General features: G+C 39.8%; 2 protein-coding genes across 5 annotated transcripts in view; both read right to left on the bottom strand.

The window, feature by feature from the left end:
- Window positions 1-11,304, bottom strand: part of LOC101556179 (ubiquitin carboxyl-terminal hydrolase 10-like) — a 157,036-nt gene extending 145,732 nt beyond the window's left edge. Inside the window, exon 1 of the mRNA XM_055120218.1 lies at window positions 11,265-11,304. The gene's annotated coding sequence lies outside the window, so the exon portion shown is untranslated. The remainder of the gene's footprint in view (window positions 1-11,264) is intronic.
- The window catches only part of LOC101545503 (zinc finger protein 81), an 84,649-nt gene that overhangs the window by 36,044 nt on the left and 35,002 nt on the right, over window positions 1-13,603 (bottom strand). For 2 of the 4 annotated variants that reach the window (XM_055120224.1, XM_055120225.1), the window contains 2 exons: window positions 11,563-11,607; window positions 11,265-11,391 (listed from right to left, as the gene is read on the bottom strand). In XM_055120224.1, the coding sequence (XP_054976199.1) occupies window positions 11,265-11,391; window positions 11,563-11,607 (172 nt within the window). The remainder of the gene's footprint in view (window positions 1-11,264; window positions 11,392-11,562; window positions 11,608-13,603) is intronic. The other 2 variants (XM_055120227.1, XM_055120226.1) reach the window with 1 other exon arrangement.

Raw genomic sequence — 13,603 nt, 5'->3', positions numbered from 1 at the left:
CTTACTACAATAGCTAAGGTATTTAATCAACCATGGTTTCCATTAACAGATGAGTGGATTATAAAGATGTGGTATATGGACACACAATGGAACACTATGCAGCTGAAAGTAATTAGGAAATTATGCAATTTTCCACAACCTATTTAGAACTGGAAGGTATCACATTCAGTAAAGTAAGCTACAAGAAAGGCAAACAGAATGATCTGATTTAACTGTGGTATAAAGAATAACTGGATGAGGAGGGATGCCTAGATCACCCTTGACTCCAGAGTATAGGGAGAATGACAGAGGAGAAAAATCAAAGTGGGAAGGAAGATGGGAAAGTGAAGTAATGGGAGAAAGGGTCAGGGGCTCAATTGTACTTTGTGATGTGGGGTGATGTAGGGGAGTGGAATATTTCCAAGGCACAGATTCAACAATACTGAAAATATGTGATCTAAAGTATAACCACAGAGCCTTAAAATATACCTGTCGGGGGACAGACGGTGGGGTGGGGGAGGAAGGGGCAGAAGGGAGCATGGGCACATTGGTGGAGGGAAGTGGATACTATGGTGGTGGGATTGGTATTGGAATAATGTATGCCTATAACTCAACTATCAATTACTTTGTAAATCATTGTTCCTTAATTCACTTTTTAATAAAGAAAATAAATGAGTCTGCCCTCCCACCTTCCAGAGTTCATGTCCTTCCCATATACAGAATATATTAATGCCATCCTAATACTACCAAAAGGCTTAATGATTTGAGTGTAAACTTAAGTCTAAAAAATATTCATTATGGAGACCATCTTTAAACAATGATGAGTGAGCCAGGTCCTATTCAGGAGACTGAATTGAGAGTTGTGGACATTTAGGGAAGACTGGTAAAATAGAGGTGAGAGGAAGGTATGATATGGTGAGAAAGGATGAATACAAGAATTTGGGTAAATCTTTGGTAAAACATTTCCCCTGGACCCTGGAGACATAAAACTGTAGAAACTATTGAGGGGTCTCCTTTTACACATTGCTCCTTCCCCTTTGATTGCAAGGTAAAGCAGTGGCTCTGTTACAGATTACCATGATGATCTCCATATTACTGACACTGTGAAGGGCAAATCCTCCTTAACTAATGAGAATGGTTAATAATAATGACTACCATTTATGAAGTGCTGATTACACATCAACTATCCTCATCATTTAAAATCACCTTTATGGGATAACTGGTTCACATTATTTAATTGAGGGGTATTGGAAGGGAGAGGTGTTGGGGTCCTTGGAAGAGGGAGACAGGTACACTAATGATGGGTTTGGTGTTGGAATTATGCACATGAGATGCCAAAATTAAGAGTATTGTAAACCATAGAATCTCAATAAAAATATTTTTTAAAAAAATCTCATTTATGGAAATGCCAAAATCAGCTGTGGGTGAGACATGAGTATGAGTTATTGAGCAACAAAATTTCTCCTCATGCAAACCTGTGAATACAGATGAATTCTCTGCTGACAAATTACAATGAAGGAATAAGCAGAGGATAGACATTCCCTTTCCAAAATGGAGAAATCAGAAAGGAAAAGTGTTCACAGGTCACATGCAAATCCTAAGTCATTCTGTTATAACTCTTGATAACAATCTTCACAGGCTCAATGCTGTCTTCCAAACTCACCAAGATGCCCTCCTTACCTTAGACCTCAACCAAGGTCCATTCACTACCACTCCAGTGGTTCAGTAGCAATTATTTTTACGTTTAGTTCCCACAGCCTTATGCTCTGCTGGCATATAAATCTTAGTTGCAAAGGAAGAACTGCTTCCATCCACCAAAGTGGAAGTTAAATATGCCACCTGTACAGTTTGTGCTCCTTAGGCCTCTAATGCACAAACAAGGAAGGATGTTACTACACTGGTTTCAGAGACTGATTGTATAAAGAAGAAAATGAACTGCTATATCACAGTGGAGGTTTCTCACCTTTTTCACCGTTTCTCGAAAACGGTGGCTTTTCACTGCCAGTCCACAGAACTGAAAGACTGAAAACCATTGACATACCTCAGTTTATTTATTTATTTATTTTGAGAAACACAGCTACAAAATTGTTCATGATCTGGTTTCAGTCATACAATGTTCCAACATTGTCCCTTCAGCAGCATACACTTCAGCAGCATAAATTTCCCACCACCAATGCCCCCAGTTTCCTTCTTACACCCCTCTGCCCCAGCCTGACTCTATGGTAGGCACTTTTATTCTCTCCTCTCTCTCTCTTTCTCTCTCTCTTGCTCTCTCTCTCTCTCTTTGCTTTTGGACATTATGGTATATAATACAGGTACCAAAAGGTTACCATGTCTGTCCCTTTACCTACTTTCAGCACTCAGTTCTTGTCCAGAGGTTTCACTTACTTCTTGAGCCAATAGCCTAAATTTTTGGCAGGTTAATTTCTCGGTGAACACAGTCCTGAGGTGATGGAATCTGATCAGAGGCATGGTCACAATTTTGGAATGTGGAAGCAAGTGGCTACTGGGCGTCTGTTTGGGCGAACACTGGACTGATCTGACCATGCTGGGGTACCCCGGGTGTCTCAACGATAAGCAGATGTCCGAATATTTTTGGTGGCTGGTTTATCTTTTTTGAGATTTATTTATGAGTCTCTGGAGCAGGACCAGTAGATGAGCGTACATGGCTGGGCTGGAGGTGGTTCATGTGCGTGACTGCTAGGGCTTCTGGAAGTACAGGGAGGTGGGGGGAGGTAACCCAACCCGACTTTCAGAAAGTACTGTGATTTCAGTCACAAAGACCCACATACCTAAATTTTTGATAGATATACCATACTTTAGAGCAGTGGCTTTCAACTGCCTGCCTGTAGACTGTGCTGGTCTACAGGTGAAAAAGGGTTGAAAACCCCACTTATCAGGCATATGATGATGCCATATCAAGTCAACTGAAAATTGCAATAATCATATTTTACTAGGACTAATAATGGACCAGATCTTCCAGCAATGGAAGTTTGGATCATCCACCAGGTAAAGAAGCACAACCAGGTGTGGAACTTACTAAAGGTACAGACTGCCTTGCACACAGCTGACCTGGGTTCGACCCCGGCATCCCACATGGTCCCCTGAGCACTGCCAAGAGTGATTCTTGAGTGCAGAGCCAGGAATAATCCCTGAACATCATTGGATGTAACCCAAAAGCCAAAAATAAATAAATTAATTTAATTAAATTAAAAAGAGACTCCAAAATAGAAACCTTGCCCCAGTCTGCACTTCACTGGCCTAATCTGCAAGTTCTGGATTCACATTTGCAACATTAACACTTATATAAATTTCCAGACTGCCCTATCAATTTTAGACTTGCCAGTTCCTTCAGTTAGTAAAGCCAGTTCCAGAAAATAAACAGCTCCCTATGTGTACATAAATATATATATATACACACATGTGTGTGAGTATATGTGTACGTATGTATGTGAATATATATGTGATATATACAGATATATAAACTATGCATGAATATACACTAATTGATTCCAATTCTCTGGAAAAACATAATTAATATTTATAGAAGTTGGTACCAGTAGTGGCTCTAGAGGAACAGACTTTTAAGGATGTTTTCTAAACTTTATATGAGCTTTCTGGAATTACTCCCCCATTATGATTAGATTTAAATGTACAAATGACTCTGTTTCTAGTGGTAAAAAGAGCACGGGTAGTGTATGGAAAGGTTTTGACAATAGGAACCCAAGATTAAGGAACTTGCCTTGAATGTGACTGACCCCAGTTTAATCTCTAGCATCATTGGGAGCAACCTCCTAACACAGAGCAGGAAGTAATCCAGATGTGACCCAAAATACTACCCCCATCCCTCAAAAAGAGATCCATCAATAGAAGTAACAGTTATCAAAATATTACCACTGGATACACCTGATCAAATGTTTATTGGAGATAAAGTTCTGGGTGACCATATATTTGATACTGGAGAAATTCCTCTTAAACTTACAAGTATAGTATGATATCTGGCTGCTCTTAATTTTTGTTGGACAAATAAGGAACGAAAAAATAAGCTATGGGGTTTCATTTTACAATCAGGCAATTTGTAAAAAACATGAATATTTCTATGTCAGTCCTGAAAGAAACTCTTTAGTTCCTGGACCTGAGAAGTTAAGACTGCTGAAAATCAAACCCAGTTCTCATCCTGCAAATGATTAAATGACAAAAGAAATTGAATTCCCAGCCTCACAGTTGTGTTATTAAATTGAGGGCACCGATTCAGTGCCCTGGCTCCTGACTCAGAATCCTGATTCCCCAGTCAATTCCCTGTCTTACATGAGTTTACAGATCCAGAGTCCTTGGTTGAAGGGGTCGAGGATCCTTGAGGAATAACCCAACTGCACTGTCAGAACTGTACAATTTGTCATTCTCCCAGTCTTTAAAAAGGGGCCTATGGCCATTTACATGGGTGACCATGTACTGGTGAAAGGGAAAGGGGAATAATTAGACCTTATAGAGATTAAGAGACACTGGCTCTAAATTTGAGACACTTCTCTAACTCTAGGAGACCCAAAATGTCAATGTTGCCAACCAGATAGAGTAGGAACTATTTTCTAGTTTGGGGGTCATACCTGGCAGTGCTCAGGGTTCCTGACTCTGTGCTCAGGGATCACTCCTGGAAGTACGTGGGAAATGATATGGGGCTTTAGGGATTGAACCTGGTCAGCCAAGTGCAACACCAGTGCCTTACCCTCTGTACTATTTCTCTGGCCCCAAGACTTTCAAAAATGAAGAGATCTTGGGTAGTAGGTGAGAGAGAATGGCAGTGGTATCTTTGTGGAGAGAAATGGATACACTGGGGATGGGGATGGTGTTAGAATTATGTCCAAGAGAGACCACTGTTAACAGTATTGTAAAACCCCAGGAATGGAGAGATCTCTCATATGTGGGATATAAAGAAGTATAGTGTGGGGATAACAAAAGGCTAAGAACAACAGAATCTAAGAAGTGGTCTACAGAATTGAGCTGACCATGACAGTGAGATGTGGAGAGGGAATAGGATGTTTAGACTCAGGGGTATTAGAGGGGATCCTGAGACAACTGCAGAGGGAAACAGTCGCTCTGGTGGAGGATGTGGTGTTCAAAAGTTGTTTGCATGAAATCCTACTATTGACAGCATTGTAAAATTGTAAGTCATGCTGACTAAGGTTTTAAAAAAGTGCAGATCAATGGGCTTTTAATTTTGATCCTTCTCACCTTAGGCCCACTGGATCGCTGAATCCATTCTGCGGTAATTTTCTGGTTTGGGAATGTACAATTGGAAAAGACATGCTCAGGAACTGGCAGAGTCCTCATTTGTTTTCTGACCTATGGAATGGGGGCTATTATGATGGGACAAGCTGAGTGGAAGCCACAAGAACTGTATCTAGAAAAAGTCAACCCAAAGTAGTACTACACTGTGTACGCAGGTGAGCTCCAGCACACTCCCATTCGGCTTGTCTAGGCGGTCTGTGTAGAGGTCAGATGGATCTTTGAGAATGGCAATCTATTAGGACCTTAACCAGGGGTGACTCAGTAGCACCTGTGCACTCGGTGTGGTTTTACCACTTGAGTAAATTAACATTCCCTGATGTGCAGCATGTACTATTGGCTTGGTACATGGTGGGTGTGTCTGTTGTGTGTGAGAGTATATGTGCACATGTGTGCAATATCTGTTACTAAAGACCACTCCCAGCTAGGAAGAAGGTAAACATACATTCTCTGTCCTATTTTAGAGCTATATCCACTTTCCAAAGCTTGTCTAAAATTAGTTCATAGGGATCCTGGTCAATTTTCCTTTCCATAAGATACCACATTGGTCTATGACATAGATGATATTATGCTGATTGGACCTAGTGAACAACAAATAGTTTTGCTAGACTTATTGGTATAACATATGTATCAGATAATGAGGAAAATATTTGATAAAATGTAGGAACCACAGTGAAACTTCTAGTGATCCAGTAGTATGAGATATTCTGAGCTATTTCTTCTATGGCGAAGAATGCTTCTGCCTTTGACTCTTCCTACAAGCAGGAATAACAACTACCAGGCCTCTTTTGCTTTCATTTGGTTGTGCTAATCTGGCCTATCCACCAAGTGATCCAAAAAGCTGCAAAATACTGAGTGAAGCCTAGAAAAGAAAAGATTCTACAACACATCCAAATTACCATACAGGTTTCTCTGCTACTTGGGTTAGATGATTCAGATCTAATAGTTCTTAAAATGTCAGGGCTATGGAGCCGTTGGCAATCTCTTACATAAATATAGCACACATCCTAATATTCTGGAACAAAATCTTGCCATTTTTCTATATAATTGTGCTTTTGAGTAACAAACTTTTCACTTATGATGGGACCACAGTTTACTTATTCATTGAACTTAAGCATATTAGTGGAGGAACAAAAACTTAGTAAAGACTTTATAGGTAATGCTGGGTCAACAGAAAAGACCCAGCATTACCTATAAAAAGCCCAGGGACTGGAGCAATAGCACAGCGTGTAGGGCGTTTGCCTTGCATGCAGCCGACCCGGGTTCGATTCCCAGCATCCCATATGGTCCCCTGAGCACCGCCAGGAGTAATTCCTGAGTGCAGAGCCAGGAGTAACCTCTGTGCATCGCCGGGTGTGACCCCCCAAAAAAGGAAAAAAATAGAAAAGAGCCCCGTGCTAAATCATTACCCCATGGTAGACCACAGGAAATGTGGCTAACAGAAAACTCACTTCAATAAGTGAGGCCCAAGGAGCCCAAATCCTTAAGATTCAGACCTAGATTGGCTAGTGGGAAGCCATCAGTAACCCCTAGAACACAGAGCTTGAACCTTTCTAGAGTCCCATTACTTAAGAACATCACTGAATCTAGGTAATAGATTCCATCTAAGCCTAAATACTGGTAAAAAGTCAACAGTCAATGATAGTAAATACTAAGTTGAAAAAAATTTTGAAGACAGATTTCAAAGAGTAGGGAAAGTGTTAAGGGTTTGCAATCAGTTGGGATGTGGCTCAGTGGCAGAGTGAGCATTTGCTTTGAATATGAGGGCCTGTATTCCATTCTCAGAACTACACCCTTCCATAAAATTTGAAATGCGATCATAGTTGGTAACCCTAGATCCTAAGCAATGGCTGGCAGCCCTCCTTCCTGAGTCCTAGAACCTTAGTAAATGGTTTACCCTCTGGAACTGAGCCTGTTTCTCCCTATGTCCTACCTGTTATCTCTGGGCCAGCAGTGGTTGGTAGAAACTGCCCTGCTAGTCTCTGAACCATCCTTGGAATAATTTATCTCTTTTCTTGATAAAGAACATAGTCAGAACCATGCATCTTTACCTTCTTTTTTTAAAAAAGATATAAAAGGGAAAAGTTTCTGCCATTCTCTATAATCCTTCAGAAGACCCTTCACATAATCTGGGAGCTTCTCTGCCTTCTTTTCCTTATCCTTAAATCTTTTCTGAATTTTGGGGAAACAACAAAGAACTTTACCATCCATCATTTTTCCTCTCTGTTCTCTTCAGCACAAGCCGTCATGGTTTCTACCGAGATGCATGATAGGCTCCATAACTAATACACCTAATCTCATCAGCAATGGTTGTTTGACCATACCCTTGGTATTCTTTGAAGAATAAAACTCATTTTTGCTCTGCAGTTGAGAATTTTCCAAATCTTAAAGGTTTGGTTCCATTTTACTAACAGTTCCTTCTTCAACTTGTCTTTCCTCTCACATAGCAATATAATCAGAAAGGATAATCTAGACCATGCTTCTAACACTTGGCCTAGAAATCTCCTCAGCTAAATATCTAAATTCATAGCTTACAAGTTCTACTTTGCAACAGAACATAGTTCGGTCAAGTTCTTTGCCCCTTAATAACTAGTGGCTTAGCCTTTCCTCCAATTTCCAGTAACACATTCCTTATTTCCATCTGAGAACTCACCAAAAGCACTTTTAAATCCATGATTCATGCTGAAGAATCTTCAAGGCAACCTTGGCTTTTTGTAATAGGCATCTAAAATCTTTGTAACCTCTTCCTATCGACAAATTTTAAAGCCATCTATGATTTTTAAAGAGACATCCCAGTATAAAATCCCTGTATCCCTGCTATAACAAAGTAACATGAAGCTAGAGCAATAGTACAGTGGGTTGGGCATTTTGCCTTGCAGACAGCTGACCCACGTATGGTCCCTGGCATCCCGTATGGTCCCGTGAGCACCAGCAGGAGTAATACCTGAGCACAGAGCCAGGAGTAACTCCTGAGCATCGCTGGTGTGATCTAAAAAAGCAAAAAAAAATTTAAAGTAACATGAACTAGGTAGTTCAAAACAATAGAACTCTCTCATAGTTCTGGATACCAGAAGTTTGACATCAATGTATCAGCAGAATTCATTTTGAAGGCACCAGGGAAGGAACTGTGTTATGCCTCATTTCAAAATTCAGGTGTCCTGAGGAATTCTATAGATGCATCACTACAGTCACATCGCCATCTCTCTCCTGTGACTTCACATTATCTTTCCTATTTGCTTGTTTCTGTATCCATGCTTCCCTGTTTGGGCGAGGTGGGGCACATTCTAGCAGCTCAGGGTGCAGTACTTGAAGGATACTTTGAGAGACGCTTGGGGGAATCATGTGGTGCCAGGGATTAAACCTAGGAATTCAAAGCAAACGCTCCATCAGTATATCAAAAAGATCATACACCTTGATCAAATAGGATATATTCCGGGGACACAAGGATTATTCAATATATACAAATACTATATCAAAACAAGAAAACATAAAAATCATATGATCCTATTAATAAATGTAGAGAAAGCATTTGACAAGATCCAACAACCGTACGTGAAAAAAACTCAATACAATGAGGGTTGGAGAAACTTTCCTCAAAATAGTTAAAGCCACCTACTACAAACCCACAGCTAACACCATAGTCCGTGGTAAAAAACTCAAAGCCTTCCCTCCCTCTAAGATCATTCACAAGACAAGTTTGTTCAATCTCACCACCCCTATTCAATACAGTATTGGAAGTCCTTGACATAGCAATTAGGTAAGAAAGAGACAGTAAAAGCATCCAATGGGAAAAGAATTGAAACTACCACTACTCGAAACCCTAAAGATTCTATCAAAAAACTTCTAGAAACAATAAACTAATATAGTAAGATGTCAGGCTACAAAATGAATGCATAGAAATCCATGGTATTTCTATATGCAAACAAAGAAATAGAAGAGAGAGAAATTAAAACAGCAATCCAGTTCATTATTGTGCCTCAGAAAATCAAATTCCTGGGAATCAGCTTAACAAAAGAGGTGAAAGACTATTTTCAAAATGACAATCCAACCCAAAGCAGGTTCAATGTGGTCCCCATAAAAATAGCGCTAAATTTTTTAAAGACATAGATCAAATGTTGCTGAAATTTTTATGGAGTACTAAACCCCCAGCATACCTGGAGAAAGATATTGGAAATTTCTCTTTCCCCAGCTTTAAATTATTCTATAGTGCTGTAGTAATCAAAACAGTGTGGTATAGGAACAAGTACAGACTCTCAGACTAATGTAACAGAATTGAGATCCCAGAAACAGATACTCAGGTGTATGGACAGCTAATCTTTGAAAAAGGATCAAAGAACATGAAATAGAACATGTCTGTTAAAGAAGAAAGCCTCCTCAACAAATGGTGCTGGGGAAATGGTCAGTCACATGTGAAAAAAAATGAACTCAAACTCTTATCTCATATGATGCACAAAATCAATTCAAATAGGGATAAAGATCGTAATATCGAACCTGAATCCATAAATGTTATTAAGGAAAACAGAAGATAAATCATTCATGACACTCAATCATCTTCAATGATTCAATGCTATAGGCCAATTAAATGCAGGCAAAGATAAACGGGACTAGAATAAACTAAGGGGCTTTTGTACCACAAAAAATGATTATCTGGATAAAAAAGACATCCCACAAACTGGGAGAAAATATCTGCCCAGCACTCATTTGACAAGAGCTAGTTCCCAACTATATATAAAACACTGATAGAACATTAAAAGGAAAACAATACCGAAAATTGGGGGAAAAGAGATGACAGAAACTTCTTCAAGGAAGGCATACAAAGGGCCATCAGGTATATAAAAAAGTTTTACATAATTTTTCACTGGAAAGTGTAAATCAAAACAACAATGAGATATCATCTCATGCCAGTGAGACTGGAACACATAACAATGAACAAAAACAGATGTGGGGTAAAAGGAACCCCCTTCCCTGCTGGTAGAATGTCAACTGCTCCAACCTTTTTGGAAAACAATATGGACACTTCTCAAAAGACTGGGATTTGTACTTCCATATAATCCAGCAATTTCACTTCTTGGCATCTACCCGAAGGGTCCAAAAACTATTCAGTAGAGATGTGTGTGCTCCTGTAGTTCACGACCACATTATTCATAATAGCCAAAGTCTGAAAACAATGGAAGTGTCCAAGAACAGATGACCGAATAAAGAAACTATTATCTATGTACATATATATACACACATACATAACGGAATATGACTTGCCTATAAGAAAAGAAGAAATCATGGAATTTATTGCTATATGGATGGATCTAGGTACCATATCATGCTAAGTAAATCTAGTTAAGGAGAGAGACACATACAAAATTATCTTCCTCATATGTAGGACACAAAGAAATACAGTAAAGATAAAATAAATACCCAAAAGCAACAGAAACTGAGAACTAGTCTTCTGAACAAAGCTTAACAGGGCAGGGGATGTGGGGGGGGGAGGGAACTGGGCAGGGGTGTAGACGACACTGGGAATATGGTGGAAGGAAGCACATAATCTGGTAGAAGTGTGGTGCTAGAATATTTTGTACACAAAACCCTACTGTTAACAGTACTGTAAATTACAGAGCCTAAAATAAAACTTGTGGAGGAAAAAAGCCTTTTAAAGCATGGTGCCTAAGTAAAATAGGGGAGTAAAAAAGCTTTTAAAGCATGGTACCTCAGTAAAATAAAATGTTATTTATTACAAAAACAAATTCTAAAAAGCAGGCACCCCAGCCTTCTGAGCCACCCCCTGGTCCTCACATTTCCCTTTTAAAAATTCAATAAGGATACCACTCATATTGGATTAGGGTTTACTTTAATGATCTCATTGTAACTTGTTGACTTTTGTAGCTACCCTATTTCTAAATGAGGTCACATTCTGAGGTAGGAGTAGTTAGAACCTGAACACATTTTATTTGGGTCACACATTTATATTCACAAGTGTCCTCATCAATTCACAGGATGGCTGTACTTACCAATGGAGAACAGATGGCTGTAGTTCTCCAGCATCACGTCCCGGTACAGGCACCTCTGAGTAGAGTCCAGTTGCTGCCACTCATCCCTGCTGAAATGCACGGCCACATCCTCGAATGACACTGACACCTGTAACAATACAATATTGTTTAAGGTGACATGTCCAGCACTAGAGGATGGAGGAAAACAGAGTAGCCATTTGTTTTTAATTGTTTTCACCATATTATACAGTGAAGCATACCACGTGTTATTCTTATTAATACCTACTATTGGTATGTTGCAAAAAATCCAGATACTTACTTGTAAGTTTCTGCTATTCATTGTGTATAACATCTGCTCAGTCATCTGAAAAAATAATATTTTTACAGGCTTTTACCTTGATCCTATTTGACTGGTAATTTCTATAGGAAATGAATGAGGTTTTGGCACATCAGATACCAGGAAGACAGGTAATATAACAGGTGAGAAAACAGTTGTCAGAAAGTATCTCGTTTGCACCCAATGTTCCTCCAGATAGGAAACTTCCTCGGCAGTGTGGTGGTCAGCCCATAGCCCACCCCTTTATAATGATTAATACTAAATTTCACAGTGGGCAGGAGAGGTTCTCACTGTTTCATGATAGTTACAGAGATCAGCCTATACATTCAGGGGGAAAGAAGGAAAACTTGTAATATTTCTGGGCAGAAACTAGAAAGATGTTTAGAACTTTGGCTGTTTGTTTGACAGAGCAGGAGGGCATATAAACCTGATAAGAACTGATGAAACATTGGGCTGGAGAGGTAGCTCAATGAGCTAAACATAGCTTTAGCATTCAAGAAGCCTGGGTTCAATCTCTGGCACTGCAGGGTCCCCTGAGCACCACCAGAGTAATTACCAAGCATAGGGCCAGGAGTAGCTCGGTGAGTGCCACCAGATGTGAGCCCAAAACAAAACAAAAACAAAACAGAAAGAATGGAAGGTCTTCATAGATCTGTCAATATTCTATCATGTCACCCCTAGATTTATTCAGAAACAACTAAAGGTTGCAGAGAGAACATGGTAGATCCCAGGTGAGAGTTCTTCAGACAAACTTATGTGGGAAAACAGATAGGCATGGCTAGCATCCCTGTTCTTATTGCCCTATGATGGATATATAATGCTGATGGAGGGGGCAGAGCAATAGCACAGAGGGTAGTGCCCCTGTGTTGCATGCAGATGACCCCAGTTTGATCCGCAGCACCACATATGGTCCCCCAGCCTCATAAGGAGTGATCACTGAGTACAGAACCGGGAGTAAGTTCTGAGCACAGTTAGTTGTAACCCCAAAACATACATACATGTGTGTATCTGATGAAGAAAACCCACTGGGAAACAAGAAACTTACCAAAAATAATTAAGATAAATCTTTTGAGGTCAACCCCACTTCTCTAAAAAGACTTCCTTACTAGTTACCTTAAAACTAGGTAAAACCTTAATACATGTTACTGATAGGATTCAGGACATGTTTCCCCAAAATACTTCACCTCAGCATGCTGGATTTATTTTTTGCTGGAGTTTGAGAAAACATCAGGTATAGAAAGATCACTTTGACCTTCCCCCATTTCTCTCCCCGAAACAAGTGCTAACCACCCCCACTAGCCCCAAGAAGAGGTTCTCTTCCTGTACCCTAGAGAAGGATAACGAAATACTGAGAAATCCTGAGCAAATAGGCCTCACTAAATTTCTTTCTTTTCTTTCTTATTTTCTGTTTTGGTTTCTGGGCAACACTCAGCTGCACTTTAGGGACTTCCTTCTGGCTCTGCACTCAGGTATCATTCCTCGTAATATTCAGGGACTATATGTGGTGCTGGGGGTGGAAATCAAGTTGGCCATGTGCAAGGCACCTTAATTTCTATGCTACCACTCCAGATCAAGGTGCTACTAAATTTCCCAGTTTACTACACTCAAAGTCTTATTCCTTAACTTAGCAAATTTCTCCACGACACATATTCTTCATCAGACGTAGCATGAAGCAGTTGTGTCTGTTTCTTTGGGTAGTCATATTCTTAAAAAGCCTCCTATGCCTTGCAAAACTAATCTATAAGCTTTTCTCCTGTGAATTTGGACTTGTGAGTTTAATTTTCATCCCCAATAAGGAATGTATGGTTCACGATCATGAAAATTGGCAGCAAATGACTCAGATTTAAGTGAAGAGCTTTAAAAGACAAATTTGTTACAGCTCCAGCAAAGTCTTGAGTTAGCTTAGAGCCATGACCAGAAAGCAGTGCAGCTGTAGCTATAGAATTCAGGCATCCTCGTAGCTGAATGTGCCATGGGGTGGTGCTGTACATGCTTTCTCTATGAATGCTCAGAAGAATGCTTA

This window comes from Sorex araneus, chromosome X (assembly GCF_027595985.1).
Source record: "Sorex araneus isolate mSorAra2 chromosome X, mSorAra2.pri, whole genome shotgun sequence".
NCBI classification, from domain to species: domain Eukaryota; kingdom Metazoa; phylum Chordata; class Mammalia; order Eulipotyphla; family Soricidae; genus Sorex; species Sorex araneus.
This window is presented reverse-complemented; position numbering and strand designations above follow the sequence as displayed.